Source organism: Scophthalmus maximus, chromosome 1 (genome assembly GCF_022379125.1).
Source record: "Scophthalmus maximus strain ysfricsl-2021 chromosome 1, ASM2237912v1, whole genome shotgun sequence".
Classification (NCBI taxonomy): Eukaryota; Metazoa; Chordata; class Actinopteri; order Pleuronectiformes; family Scophthalmidae; genus Scophthalmus; species Scophthalmus maximus.
In genome coordinates this window covers 19,817,018-19,832,540 of record NC_061515.1, presented here as the reverse complement: position 1 = coordinate 19,832,540, position 15,523 = coordinate 19,817,018, and the positions used below count along the sequence as shown (strand labels likewise).

General features: G+C 40.4%; 2 protein-coding genes across 6 annotated transcripts; one reads left to right on the top strand and one right to left on the bottom strand.

Moving 5' to 3' along the window:
• Positions 1–516: 516 nt before the first annotated feature.
• On the bottom strand, positions 517–5,862 carry LOC118309927 (splicing factor U2AF 35 kDa subunit). 4 transcript variants are annotated; one of them, XM_035632614.2, is made up of 9 exons: positions 5,006–5,093; positions 4,726–4,771; positions 4,567–4,633; positions 3,452–3,521; positions 2,659–2,708; positions 1,532–1,630; positions 1,253–1,386; positions 852–944; positions 517–766 (listed from the first exon to the last, which is right to left on the bottom strand). In XM_035632614.2, exons 5-9 carry the CDS (start codon positions 2,686–2,688, stop codon positions 655–657), a joined length of 468 nt encoding a protein of 155 aa, XP_035488507.1. In that variant the 5' UTR covers positions 2,689–2,708; positions 3,452–3,521; positions 4,567–4,633; positions 4,726–4,771; positions 5,006–5,093; the 3' UTR covers positions 517–654. The 4 variants fall into 4 exon arrangements, with proteins under 4 accessions (XP_035488507.1, XP_035488479.1, XP_035488490.1 ...); XM_035632586.2 differs by lacking the exons at positions 3,452–3,521; positions 4,726–4,771 and adding an exon at positions 5,722–5,862; XM_035632597.2 differs by lacking the exon at positions 3,452–3,521.
• Positions 5,863–6,786: 924 nt separating this feature from the next.
• Positions 6,787–11,618, top strand: LOC118309916. 2 transcript variants are annotated; one of them, XM_035632565.2, is made up of 6 exons: positions 6,787–7,397; positions 8,529–8,852; positions 9,079–9,120; positions 9,278–9,394; positions 9,531–9,565; positions 9,661–11,618. In XM_035632565.2, the coding sequence occupies exons 1-6, from the start codon at positions 7,322–7,324 to the stop codon at positions 9,979–9,981; spliced, it is 915 nt and encodes a 304-aa protein (XP_035488458.1). In that variant the 5' UTR covers positions 6,787–7,321; the 3' UTR covers positions 9,982–11,618. The 2 variants fall into 2 exon arrangements, with proteins under 2 accessions (XP_035488458.1, XP_035488466.1); XM_035632573.2 differs by lacking the exon at positions 9,079–9,120 and having other exon boundaries at positions 6,795–7,397.
• Positions 11,619–15,523: the final 3,905 nt, after the last annotated feature.

Sequence of the window (15,523 nt, the reverse complement as noted above, 5' to 3'; positions counted from 1 at the left end):
TGCCCGGTGCCATCTGTTTAACTTTTATTGACCAAACACCCTTGGCATGCACGTGACATCTTGAGAGGTTCTCATGTGCGGAACGTCCTGACCGACCTGTTCATAAATCCGTCAACACATGGCTGGGTTGGGGCGATCTCAATAAGTTTTACATGAATATATATTTTTGTTTCCTTTTAAACAATCCCCCCAGCTGTCATGTCACCGATGGTTATCTTTGAATTTTGGAACTATACACAGAAATATATAATTGATAGCTTCCCTTACTTATGTAATTTATCATTTTGATTAGTTGCACATTTGTACAGGACATCAAGTCACTGTGGCCTCCTTTGGTGTGAAAATGTAATTCTAACACTTGTTCAAGTTCAACGAGTTTATATTGAGCCACTCGAGTCTCGTGATAAATGACTCCTCTTCCTTATGTTGGTTAAGTCACACCAACTAATACATTGAATACATGAAGAAGAAGAAAAAATAAATAAGTTTGTTCTTTTTAAGCAAGCAGGGACAGCGCAGAGTTACAAATCTGTTTTTATTGAGAAAGCAACATAAGCTCTTCTTAAAAAAAGGGAATAAAAGAAAAGATTCACCGAAAAGAAAATAACTTTGTCATCACTGCTGGGGTACAGTCTAGTACAGTCTTGGCTTGGTTTAGAATCGTCCAGAGCGCTCACGATCCCTCGACCTCCTCGGCCGTTCGCGGTCCCGCCGTCGATCCCTGGAGCGGGAACGTCGTTCCCTTGAACGCGAACCAGAGCGGTGCCTGGTGGGAGGAAAGAAAAGCAATCGTTTACAAGTTTTCTAACTTAACTTCAGGTTGAAATGGCTCACTTTGGACATTTGTGCACCTTTTCCTGCGGCGGCCGTACAACTCCCTTCGAAGTTCCCGTGATATGGGTTTCAGGTGCATGAAGTTGCAGAAACCGCCCCGGGTGCACTCTCTGTAGGAAAACAGTGCGTCACGCTTTAGAATTTGCTGGGCAAGTATTTGGTAAGGTGGTGCCACAAGGACAAGTTGTCTATTAATTCTAATTATACATCCTGAACAAGAACACACCAAACAAGGAAAACGCAATCTTCCCCCTGCCAGAGTTTGTCCTCCCTGGCAGAGCATACAAACCCTGATCCAAACAACAAAGTTTATCTTTGTATTTGGAAGAAATTGCGACAGTGCCACAGTGCCAGGTGTTTTTAACCTTAAAATGGAGTGAGGGCTACGCTCAGACACTTTTTTCCTGCTGTTACTCACCCCATTTCATACTGGCGGCAGCAAGCTTCCCTGAAGTCAGTGACGGGGGAGAGCTCTGCGTGGATGGGTTGAGCATTGAACCAGCGGTTGTTAAGGTCCATGACTGCTTTCTCTGCATCCTCCTCACGACGAAACTAGACACACAGGTTACACGTACTTAGGGAATAACTCGACAATATACACAGCTTTGTGGCAAGGCATCTACAGAAAAAAAAAAAAAAATCTGTCAAATCAGCTGCGCAATGGAAAATGCGGAAATTATTTTGATCCAACACCAACCTTAACATAGACGTTGCCGACAAGGTGGTCGCCCAGGTTATCGCACACGTTCATCTCCTCCACCTCGCCGTACTTCTCCTCCATCTCTGTGAAAACCTCCTGAGTGGAAAATAGGAGAAAAAAGCACGATGAAACGGTCCAACAGCTTCTCAACCTTTAACTTTTATTTCACGTTAAAACTAGAAAAGATAAACCCAGTCAACCATTGCAGCTGACCAGTTTCCCCGGGGAGTAAACCCTGTAGATGTCATGTTTGGCAAACAACAAAATTTTAATCATGTGCAACAGCTTCACGTCAACATATATTAGACAGTGTATATATTTTTAAAAGGTCGTACGTCAACCAAATCTTCCCCGACAACACATTGAATATCTTGTTTTCCTGAGATTATCTTGAAATAATGTTTTCACCCCGCGTCTCTATGCGTGTACAGAACAACGCGGATTTTCAACAAACTCTGGAAAATTTCTTTGGAGGGTATTTACAAATGATTAACCATCTGAGCTGATCGATCAAAGGTCAAGATCAACAAAATATGGGCTGAAAAGCTTCTCCCCCCCCCCCCCCCCCCCCCCCCCCCCCCCAGAACTGTCCACAATTGATAGTGCTAGAGAGATAATGTAAAGTTTATATTGATGACGTTGTGAAGCAGTTGGAAAATGATGTCTTGCATATTTCAAAAATGCGTTTTACAAGGTATCCACATTATCTGGGACGATAGTCATGACCACGAATGATGCCTGTCTGCCATTTTAAGGATGATGATCGTGATGACATCAAATGGCATTATTACCATATTTAAAAAAAGTTTGGTTGGACTTCCAACACTGTTCATTAAAACCTGTAAACTATGTCACACTAAATACTATCACACACAACATAATTTATTGAATTCAAAATTTTCCACGAGGTCACGTGTTTTTATAGCTCATGTAAATTCTTGCTGTGTAGATATTTGCAGGATTTTTGCATCAGCAAAAGCTGGACATGTTTGGACGATGTCATTTTGCGCCTTGCAGCAGCAATGTGTTTTAAAAAAGAAAAAGAAAAAAAGGCAGATAGAACAAATGTGATGTCATGTCCTGCAACACGTGGAATGAAGTAACAAGCACAAAAGGTCGCTCACCTCAAAGAACTCATCATAGTGCTCCTGCATTTCCACATCGCTGACGGCACCTAAAAAAAATAGATAGGGGGACAGTCAAGGCAAAGCTAGACAATTGTTGGGAGAAAATGTTCAAATTGACTTTGTAATAGTTTGAATGGACAAAATTAACTGCAGCAACATAGCATGATGCTTCTTGCTATTATAGTTGCACTCTATTTGAATTCTATTTGACCTACTTTGCCGAAGCAAAGTAAAACCTAGAGCTAACCCCTCGTAGTCTTCTCCTGGTTAGGTAGAGTTTTAATTCACAATAACATTTGCCATTTTTACATAGGTGTTTGTGTAACCACGTACAGAGGGGCCATGATGCAATACCACACGGGTTTTAGGTTAACTATTACATGAGAGGGTAGTTGTAGTTGAAGACAGTACTAGTAGAAAGCTGCTTCCACAAATCTGAGTCATTCAATGTGAAACTGTTAAATACAAAGGAAACAACAGTAAGTTAATTATAGCTTGTGAAGTCTATCACATCTGTTCCACAGAAGGTTTCAGAAGAAGGATCTGAACCCAGAGCTGATCGGTGCACATTACTGCACCACATCCTCAGCCTCAGGTAGAACTGAGTGAGGCCAGGAAGCCATGCAAAACAGCATGAGGCCAGTTTACTCTAAGTGCAGGAAATCGTGTGACGCATTAGATGTCTCAAGAGCACATATTCCTACACTAAACCAGATTTGTGTGGGGAAGTGTGACACAGTAAATCAAGTGGTCAGTGCTGGAGGGTCCTGCAGATGAAGGGAGAACTTACAGTGTAAACCATCAGCAGACTGGGCAGAGTTTTGAAGGTTATGAAGGTAAATGTTCAAGAGGGAAATGGTCTGAAATACAAAACGTAAACTTCTGTGATATAAATCCAACCAAATATAGAGCTGGGGAGGGAAAAAAAAACGTGATTAGATATTTTTCTGTCAGGAAATTGCACTAAACTCCAGCTAATTAATGGACGGATAAAGCTGCATTCACAGGCAATCTCAGATTTAACCGCTCATTGCAACCCCCTCACTGTTTTTGTAGACCGTTTCAAAAGATGCTGGGATGTTTGTTGCCCTACTTTTTAGTTCTGTTTTAATAAAGCAGGGACTTGGCGGAAAATAGGCTCTGCTTCATTGTCTAGCTATAATTTCCTTGGCCCAGTAAACATGTGATTGATGGAGCAAGTCAAAACTTGTTTTTTTAGTATTAGTATAAAAATATAATACATGATTATATGTCTGTTTACAACCTGTCACTTTTGTCTCTCCTATTCAGCTTTGTGAATTCATGCGTTATATGACAACTTCATTGAGACTAAAGGACCAAAGCTACAATAACAGGGAAATTTACTTTAAAAACAGTCAACAAGTGCCTGTTGTTTTTCATAATATCATCACGGAGTGCTAATAGAGGATTTTGGTGTGTCATACGAAACACTTATATCAAAGGCGGGAATATTCAAATATTTTTAAATTCACAGGATAGTAAGAAAACAGGGACCAAAGAAAAACAGATAAACAAAATCTAAAAACCCCCGAAGGCCTTCTCACTCCATTGCACACCTACCTGTATGAAAAGTTCTGCTTCAGCTCTACTACACTGGACTCAATATCTTAACATAACACAGACTCTTCTAAGTACCATCATCTCATCATCTATGAGAACGGTTTGGTTTGGTTTGCGTTTTGGTGCCACGCTTGATAATTGTGGACCCGACTCGCACCGCAAGTCATGCGAAGGTGACGACATGTGAACGTGTTTTTTGCGCTTGTTTATTGGTAAAAGTTCCCCAAGTGAAACAGGGCTAAAGCAGCACCTCACATCTGTTTTTTTTATACGTGAACACCACATTTAAGAAACAGAGGAGGATGGGGATTTCTTTGTACTTACAGCGGGAAGCGTCAGCGGTCTGTGCACTGTTCTGGGGATTACGGTAGATGTTCTGAATCAAGATGGTCTGCAGAGGAAAGAAAATACACAATTGGTCATAAGGGTTAGTGTTGTTCGTGCCATTTCTGATTTCATCAACTTCTATTTCAGCGTGTTTACATCTTATGACAGTCATGCAGGCACAAGAACCTTCTTTGCCAAGGATCTGAAGAAGAAAAGACAATGGATTATGACATGTCCGGTAAGCTAAAGTGCATTTGAGGTTAAAGCTCACCGTACCATGACACCCTCCTAAAGGTATACTAGTCTGTAAACTGGCCTGGTTGGCAGCAAGTGTGTACACTGTGTGTACACTGTGTAGGGCGGGGTTAGTACTCGATGTCAATCTAGCAGGATTCAGGTCATAGATTTGGCAGAACAGCTATGATGGGATCCTCACCTGGCTGAAGGTTGGTTTGTTGTGCAATCTCGAGCAGCGGTCCCCATGTCTGCAAGCTCCGATTTTAAAATAGAAGGAACAATTGACCCTTGAAAAGAAGGAAACGTGTTAACATTTGAAACCTCTGCAGCTTTAAGTACAGCAGCACTTGGTGGCCACCAGAGCACCATGTGTGAGACGACCACCAAAGTCTCCTGGTGCTAGTGCTCAACACAATCACTACATTATAGAAATGCATGCACAATAAACATATTTCAATGAGGTTATTTGTGACTTGCGAACTGTTTCGTATCCTCAATTGTGCTTTCTGCTGCACAAAACAATCCACCTGAGCGAGGCAGCTACTCTGCTAACAGCATCCTCTACTAACCTAGCTACGTGCTCCCTGCGTTGTTCTATCACCAACCGAGGTGCGCGTTTAATATTCACGCGTGTATCAAAAGCACAGCGGACATTTTGTGAAATAAAACTTTCTGGCGCAAACCAACAACAGCACCCAATAGCTGTGAGTTAGCTTAGTTGTCTCAATGAGTTTCATTCAATGCATTAGCTGAGCGTTAGCTTCCTGTTGCTAAAGTAAGCTTGTTAAAGACCTCCAGCGTTACCAGGGCAACACACAGAACCCAGTCGCCAGCGGAGAGGAAGCGCTGCAAACATAGTTTGCACCAAACTAACCATTAAGGGGATTATTGCGACAAATATTCCATAAAACTCACTTGTCTTTCTCTGTGCCGAAAATGGACGCCAGGTACTCCGCCATTTTCGGCTCGTAGGAAACGTCATTACGTCCTCGTTACGTAAACGTGCGGAGACTGCGCAGACGTCGCCTCCCTCCGAGTTGCACTGACCCTGAACGCTACACATCGGCGCTGTGGATAAAAACGTTTATCTATCTATTTATTTATTTATTTCTCAACATCGATGTTTTTCTTCGTATCTCACATAAGCCCATCTGTCATATTACTCGAATGCCCACAACAATTATTCTGTTTCTACTTTTAACTTGTAGACAACACAACTGATACTAAAGTAGCGGAAAGTAACATACATCACGTAGACCTATTAAGTACATATTTTTGGTACTTGTACTTTACTACTTCCTTTTTCTTCTACTTACTATCAATGATATTTTATACGTAACACAACAGAAAATACTGAACGTGGAGCACAGTTAGCCCACACATGGCATCAAAACTTGTTATAGGTATAAGAATTATTACTTTTTCTGTGGGACACTGAAGGCGACCTGAAGTTTACTAGTGCTTATGTGTTTTTATATGGATATTATTTTGAATGCATGTTCAAAATTTGTATTTTTCAAGGTGTTGGTACTTTCACTTTACTTCACTTATTTCTCCAGAGTTTAAGGGAAAACAATTTTAGGGAATTACATGAAATAGGTCAAAATATTTAAACAAAATAAAATGGAGGCAGCAAGCTTTTATTTTCAATTATAGGTCAAGCCCCAAACACACAGGATCATACATTTATCACAATACAGCTCAAATTGTATTGAACCCTCACATCATGAGGTTTGTTTTTTAAGACTTTACAAAGTTCCCCCGAGACCCACAAAACACATTATACAACTTTTTCATAAGTTAAATAGTACTGCATCAAACAAATCATCAGAACTTCATATGAAAAAATTGGCGGAGCCTGAAAGAATCATTAGTATATAAGCAGTCCACACACACACATCAACAAAGTGGGCCACAGCATCCCCATCACCTCTTCTGTGCACTGTATATCCTCTGCTGAAACCACACTACAGTGCACAGGGCCACACAAGTTTGCAGATGCAGACGGCAAAGATAAAGGGAAGGGAAAGAGGGGAGGAAGTCAGCTTAAGAAAAGACTGAACCCACACTGACACTGCCAAGAAGTAATGAAGAAGATGTAAAGGTGCACAGACTCAAACAATAGTCAGAAAATGAAAGGTGTGCGAGAGGGAGAGATCGTAGTAAATCAGTACGGCTAACTGCATCGTGGCGTAGAGTCAGCACCTGAACCCGTGGGAACCCCCGTGTTTGGAGATGCTTCACTGCATCGGACCTGCAGCATTTGCAGAACCAAGACCACCCACTGACTTCAACTCACCTCCACTACATTCACCGCCCCTTATTTCAAGGGGAAAGAGAAAGAGTATGAAGGGGGCCAGCAGAGAGAAAGAGGAAGCAGCATGTAGTTGCATAAGTATCACTGATCATCGCTTCTCTAGTTTGTCTGAGCTATAACGATGGTCTCAGATGAACATTTCTCACTTGGATTGTCTGCAACTGGAAGGTGACAGGAGTCTTTCTCAGTGTTCCCATCATGCTGCCTAACTACTGCCGGACCGTCCTGCATGCGTCTCTCTTGGCAGTGCTGGTTCTCAAACTAAATGCTGACAGTAAGTTTTTTTTTTGCATATTGTGCTGCCTCAGTATTTGTGTGGTGATACATTTCCTTCCTACTTAAATCAGGCCATTGGATGAAAAAGTCGGCTTATTCCATTTAGTGTAGAGAACTTTGTAACCAGAAGCCTTTCTATAGGGTCAGAGGCCGGATTCCTGTCAGGGCCGTGAACTTTAAAGTGCAGTGAACACAGTCCACACAGGATTCAGATTTTAAAAGGACATGGTTGACATACAGTTACATCCAAACACCATCTTTGACTCAGTTTGGCGTATAAGTCGTAACTGACAGATCGGCCATCAGAGGATTATTGATCGTGATCATATCAGACCATGATTCTGCCCTGAGCATATCATATAAAAGGCCCATCTTTTCTTTGAAAGCAGGTCAATTTTAATGTTGAAATTTTTTTTTTTTTTTACATAGTTTCAGATGCTAAAAACATTACTTTCGGTCCCAAGCAGGAGGGTGTTTCTCATGTGTGTGGGAGCTTAATGGAAACAATTAGAGATTTTCTGTCAAACATGGAAGAAGCAGAAAATATTTCTAAAAGCCAGACACAAAATAACAGAACTTACTCATTAGCCTCATGAGTCATTTACCCACCAAATGTTGCTTATGATAAAGACAAGGGAGGAAATAATTTTCCAGTTGAAGAAAACAGTCGTGACTGTGAAGGAATCTGTTCACAGCCTCTGACTGCAGTTTTATTCATATGTTTATATCATAGACACATTATGGGGCCTTACACATTTCTTTTGAGATCTGAGGGCAGGACATGTATTATTTACTATCTGATCTGCCAGCATTGTTCTTTTTTTCCATATCTGTATCCATAACAGGAATATCATGCAAAAAATAAACCATGCAGGTCCATATTTGATCATTATGAATTTTTCTGCTGTTCCTGTAAGTATATATTCACATGGATATACACAGTAGATGCTTACAATTCTACTTCATGTGATGTCACTTTCAGCTCCTTTAACCACGGCAAATTGTGTTCACAAAAATCAAAGGTCACCAGTGCGTTAAATCAGTTTTTACTCTCCATAAAATATGTTTGTCATACCATACAATTCTCTATATTTGTAATCTGCATGTGTTTTCATTTTGCCTCCTGCAGGTGAGGACTCGGACTGTTCCCTGGGAATTGAAGTACGCCGCAACACGGCCTTCGAGATCTTGCTTGGACAAGATCTCGTCATCAACTGCAAAATTATTTTCTGCAATGATTCACAACATGCTGTGACCTGGTTTAAACTTGATGAAAAAAATGTCCCCGTCACTGTCAGCGATAGCAGTCGCATTAAAACAGAGTGGAAAGAGTTGAACAAGTCTGAAGGGGTTTTGTATTTGAAATTCCAAAAAGTCCTCAGCAACGACTCAGGTCTGTATCACTGTCATTATGGACATGAAGTGGGTCATAGCATCAACGTCTCTGTCCATGGTGAGTGTGACTTTTTCAGTTATTTATTTTGTGTATATTGGACTGAACTGGCCTAAGAAACCTGTGTTCACATTGTACAGTGCTACTGAATAAGAAAAGTGCAGTGCAACATTAGGTTTAAAAAAACAAACACATTTCTGACGTAATATTTCACTTATTTTCACCCCTTCTATCTCCATATTGTAAAAAAAAACCTGAAAGACAATAGCCCTATATTGTTTTATAGGTGGTGGTGAACTAACCACTGTTACATGGATGAATAACACAAGTAAGATCATTTATAGTGTTTTGCAGGCTTCTTCACCTGCCCTCAATGGCTTAACTTTAATCTGAATCCTGAAACATTTGTATTGCTATTCTTTCAAACACATTAGCCTCCATCACACAACACACATTAATGTTGAACTTCTTCTTTTCTCTTGAAGATGGTGCAACTGGAACCCAACAAAACCCGTGGATGTACGTGTACTCTGCTGCTGGGATTGTGGCGTTCGTCATCATAGTGATAGTTATGTCTGTCATATCAATGCGAGGGTGTAAAGGTGAGCCATTTTTTTCTAACCAATTTAATCCCTTATTCCAAGATAAAAGGCCAAGTATTGGGGTAATTATGCCATGCAGTACATATCAATGTGAATGCAAACAATGACTAATTTCACCAAAATGTCAATCATTCAGGAAAATCAAAGAAAGAGGCACAAACTGAAATTCAGGTAAGACAAGAATACATTTTGAACTTATATCTATCTCATCCTATTTTTATTCCTTCAACCAGCTCAATGCAATATACTTTCATGAATCTGTGCAGTACGTGTCAATCCCCATCGTCGAGCCACCCTTCCAACATGGCGGCCTAGAGCCCTTGTCAAGGGAAAGCCCCTCCGTCCCTCCATCTGTGATATCTACCAAGACACTGCCCTCAAAACCCAATGAGGTGACATTACCAAGAGATAATGGTGGTCTTTATGGCAAGATAAATGAGGACAGAAAGAGAAAGAAGAATGCTGTGGAGGAGGGGAGTTCTGTCGTGTATGCGGCACTGAACCATCAGCTGCCACCTGCAGGGGCTGCCGCTCGGTCGCGGAGGCCGCAGGAGTTTTCAGAATACGCAGCTATTCGTTTGACTTAAAAGACCCAGAGACCACTGGACTAACTTGCTTCAAAGCGGAGTCAGACACATTCTCATGTTGGTTGGTGTAAATTTGGCTCATATAACCATTTACAAATACGACCACAGTTGAAACTATTCCAGCTGGCACATCCCAGAAAGGCTCAGGACGGCAATTAAAACAGGATACAGAAAACTCATCTTGGACACGCAAAGAGTCATCTACATTTTTTGGGGGGTAAAAACTGTTCTTTTATCACAACATGCGGATACTACAGCACAGACCAACGACTTTTCATCTTTGCCATTTGGTCAATACTTTAAAACCCCTGCACACATGCACAGGTGTCCTCACTCCGATTACACATCTGCACTAGATGGCCTTTGTCAGGGCTCTGCTGGTTATGTTGTGGGCTTATCATGTACCGATGGATGAATGAATGGATGAATGACCAAGGTGCAGAAAAAAGGTTACAGAGGAGAGGGACATAAGAGGACGACAGAAAGAACTAGTCTAGTTATTTCTCTCTCTGTTGACTTGCGTCAGTTAAAGTTAGTGATATCTACATATTTCCGAACATCAATAAATCCCATGAAAGGACCAGAAACAACAAATTGATCCTACTAACAAGTCTTTTAGGGCAAAACTTGATTCATCGTATTCCTGTGCCCTAGAGCTCCATTGTCCAAAAACTATTTAAAAACATAAATCAGCCACACTATTCTTTCATTATGGCATTTATAAGTCAGTTTCAGCAACACTGTCCTGCTGTTAATAGTCACCGGATCACCAAATGTGTACGAATCCACTACCAAAAAAAGTCCCCCGATAAATTCACCATTAATTTAGGCTTAAACTTGCAAAGGCCAGAAAATGAAACAGACATTTTCGCTTCCTCTCCGCTGGCGACGGGGTTCTGTGTGATGCCCTGGTAACGCTGGAGGTCTTTAACCAGCTTACTTTAGCAACAGGAAGCTAACGCTCAGCTAATGCATTGAATGAAACTCATTGAGACAACTAAGTTAACTCACAGGTATTAGGTGCTGTTGTTGGTTTGCGCCAAAAAAAAGTTTTATTTCACAAAATGTCCACTGTCAGAGACAGACAGGGCGAGAAGTCAGAAAGCATTGATAGATGGACTAATGTGTCGCATTTTGATATTTTCATTAGTTTTGTTCGTAAAGAAAACAATATATATATAATACACAAAATACCTCTAACATACAGGTAAGAAAACAGATGAAATCAGGCGACAGGCCAAGCTAAAGAAAGGGAAAGGCCACAAGCAGCAGCATTTTTCACCAGACTAAATGTTTTTTTCCAGAATTTTTGTCAACTGTCAACAACTTGTATGTTTTAGTTTTTTTGTGATCTTGACTTGAATATTTTGTGTCATTGTACATTAAAACTGTGATTAACATGATTCAAATCTACTCTTTTGAGTAACATCACACCCAACAACAGTAATGATTTCAAGAGCTCACAACCTGTATCCTATGAACCACATGACTGAATAATGAGCTTTGGAATTTTGTCTTTTACAAATATTTGGAATAACTGAATAGAGAATGTAATAATTATGTGATTTTTTTGCAATTGAAAAACATGCTGTATGTCCACGATTGTTTTGAACTGAGATTATAAGATGCCAACATTGCTGACTTGCTTTTGCACTTGGTTTTCTCAAAAAAAAAAAAAAAAACTGTTTCACACCTATACCAAGGTCGAAAGAAAAATGTGTGTGCCGGCCCTCATAGCATAAACTGTAATGGAGATACTTGTACCACTAAAGACCCACCGGACCAATACAATCACAAACAGTAAGTAAAGTCAACCAAATGCCATTTAGTGCGATACATAGAGCACATCAAGTAACGGTTGTTTTACAGAGGTGAACAGCAGGTTCTTGAACCATGAGACCTAACTACCTGACCATCGTTGTTGTCTTGGTGCTGCTCGGTCGCACTTTGGACGCTGACAGTAATTCAATTCAATTCAATTCAATTTTATTTGTATAGCGCCATATCACAACATACATTGTCTCAAGGCACTTTACATAGTGAGGTCAATATTACAATATTACAGGGGAAAACCCAACAAATCCCACAATGAGCAAAGCACTTGGCGACGGTGGAGAGAAAAAACTCCCTTTTAACAGGAAGAAATCTCTGACAGAACCAGACTCAGTTGTGGGCGGTCATCTGTCTCGACCGGTTGGGGTGAGGAGAGAGAGGAGGAAGAGAGGAGAGGTGGGCAGAAAGAGGGTGGGAGGCGAGACAGTAGGAGAGAAGAGAGAGAGAGGACAGTTGTACAACCGCCGCTGTAATCTCTACCAGACTGATACTTATAATTAAAAAATACAATTATGTTGTTGTTATTATTAGTGATGGTATTAATATTAATATTAATAATAGCAATAATAATGACGGGTTTGGGTCCTGCAGCTCTGGGGTCAGAGATACACTAGGAGAGATAGAAAACACAAACAGGGTTAGTGACATGTACTGTAAACATATCGGGGGATGGGGGGGTAGTATAACAGTTGCTTTAATTTCTACCAGACTGATACTTATAATTAGTGAAAACTGATACTTATAAATACAATGATGTTATTAATAATAATGATAGTAATAATAATAATGACGGGTTTGGATCCTGCAGATCTGGGGTCAGATCTACTAGGGGAGAGAGAAAACAGAGTTAGTGACATGTAATGTAGATACATGGGGGCAGAGAGAGAGAGAGAGATTGAAAAAGGTGGGAGAAGGAGAGAGATATAAAGGGAGAGAAAGAGGGAGAAGGAGAGAACGGGAGAGGGAGAAAGATGCTCATGATATAAGTTCCCCCAGCAGTCTAGGCCTATAACAGCATAATAAAGAAATGGTTTATTAAACACCTGAGCAGTTCTAACTATAAGCTTTATCAAAAAGGAAGGTTTTAAGTTTAACTTTAAATGTAGACAGGGTATCTGCCTCCCTGACACAAACTGGGAGCTGGTTCCAGAGGAGAGGAGCCTGGTGGCTGAAGGCTCCCATTCTACTTTTACAGACTCTGGGAACCACAAGTAATCCTGCATTTACAGAGCGAAGTGATCTATTGGGATAATATGAAACTAGGAGCTCTGTAAGATATGATGGAGCTTGATTATTAAGGGCTTTGTAGGTTAGGAGCAGTATTTTGAATTCTATTCTGAATTTTACAGGAAGCCAATGCAGAGATTCTAACACTGGAGAAATATGATCTCTTTTTCTAGTTCCTGTCAGAACTCGAGCTGCGGCATTTTGGATTAGCTGGAGGCTTTTCACAGACTTATTGGGGCATCCTAGCAGTAATGAATTACAGTAGTCCAGTCTAGAAGTAACAAAAGCATGGACTAGTTTTTCAGCATCCTTTTGAGAGAGGATGTTTCTAATGTTCTTGATATTGCGCAGGTGAAAGAAGGCTGTCCTAGAGACTTGTTTTATGTGTGAGTCAAAGGACATGTCCTGGTCAAAGGTAACTCCAAGGTTTCTCACAGTAGAGCTGGAGGCCAAGGAAATGCCATCCAAAGTAACTATATGATCAGATAATGTTTCTCTGAGGTGTTTAGGGCCGAGTATAATGACCTCAGTTTTTTCTGAATTTAGAAGTAAAAAATTATAAGTCATCCAGGCCTTTATGTCTTTAAGACAATCCAGAAGTTTGTCTACCTGATTAGTTTCATCTGGCTTTATAGATAAATACAGCTGGGTATCATCAGCGTAGCAATGGAAATTGATGTGGCGTTTTCTTATAATATTGCCTAAAGGAAGCATATATAGAGTGAAAAGTATCGGTCCCAGTACAGAACCTTGTGGTACTCCATGTCTCACTTTTGTATGAATGGAGGATTTGTTATTAACGTTAACAAACTGAAATCTATCAGATAAGTAGGACTTAAACCATTCTAGTGCTGTTCCTTTAATCCCAATGTGTTCTAGTCTCTGTAACAGAATTTTGTGATCGATGGTATCAAATGCAGCACTAAGATCTAAAAGGACGAGAATAGAAACATATCCAATGTCTGAGGCCATGAGAAGGTCGTTGGTAACCTTCAGTAGTGCTGTTTCTGTACTATGATGTTTTCTAAAACCTGACTGAAAGTCTTCAAGCAGACTATTCCTGTGTAAATAGTCACATAACTGGTTAGAAACAGTTTTTTCAAGGATTTTAGAGATAAAGGGGAGGTTTGATATGGGTCTATAGTTAGCTAAGATATCTGGGTCCAGAGTCGGTTTTTTGAGCAGAGGTTTAACTACTGCCACCTTAAAGGCCTTTGGTACATAGTCTGTCAATATAGATAAATTGATCTGATCTAATATGGAATTATTAATTAAAGGTAATACATCCTTAAATAGCCTTGATGGAATAGGATCTAAAAGACAGGTTGATGACTTGGATGAAGTGACAAGTGAAGTCAGCTCAGCCAGATCTATAGGGGAGAAGCATTCTAAATATAAATTAGGCGATACTATTGGTTCAGAACCTACAGTACTGGACAGTGTGTCTGTGCCATTAGTGGGAAGAAGCTGGTAAATTTTTTCTCTGATGGTAATAATCTTATTAGTAAAGAAACTCATGAAATCATTGCTACTTAGAGTTGGAGGAATAGACTGTTCAGTAGAGCTTTTACTCTCTGTCAGCTTGGCTACAGTGCTGAAGAGGAACCTGGGGTTGTTTTTATTTTCCTCTATTAGTGAAGAAAAATAATTGGTTCTGGCATTTCGGAGGGCTTTCTTATATGTAATTAAACTATTTTTCCAGTCTAGGTAAGAATCATCTAGACTATTGGAACGCCACTTCCTTTCTAACCTACGTGACGTCTGTTTTAAAGCGCGTGTCTGTGCATTAAACCATGGAGCTATCCTCCTCTGTTTGACTGTCTTCTTTTTCAGAGGGGCGACAGTGTCAAGTGTGGAACGTAGTGAGGCTGCTGCACTATCAACAACATCATCAATTTGTATGGGAGTAAAGTTTTGATAACGATCCTGCACTGTATCGACACATGGCAGTAGAGTAAATAACGAAGGAACTGTTTCTTTGAATTTACTAACAGAGTTTTCTGATAGACACCTGCTGTAATAGAACTTTTCTCCAAATTCAGTAAAGTTAATAATGGAGAATTCAAATGTAACTAAGTAGTGATCGGACAGAGGGTTTTGAGGAAATACTATTAGATTGTCAATGTCTATGCCATAGGTCAGAACGAGGTCGAGGGTGTGATTAAAACAGTGAGTGGGTTTGTTTACATGTTGAGTAAAACCAATTGAGTCTATGAGCGAATTAAAGGCAGAACTAAGACTGTCGTTGGCAACATCCACATGAATGTTGAAGTCACCCACTATAATAACTTTATCTGTGCTAAGCACCAACTCAGATAAAAAGAGTAAGGGCCTGGTGGTCGATAAACAACGACTACAATAACTGGTTTTTGACAATTCCAGCTAGGGTGAAGGAGGCTAAGAGTTAGGCTTTCAAATGAGTTAAAACTATGGTTAAGTCGAGCGTTAAGCAATAAGTCTGCTTGGTAGATTGCTGCTACTC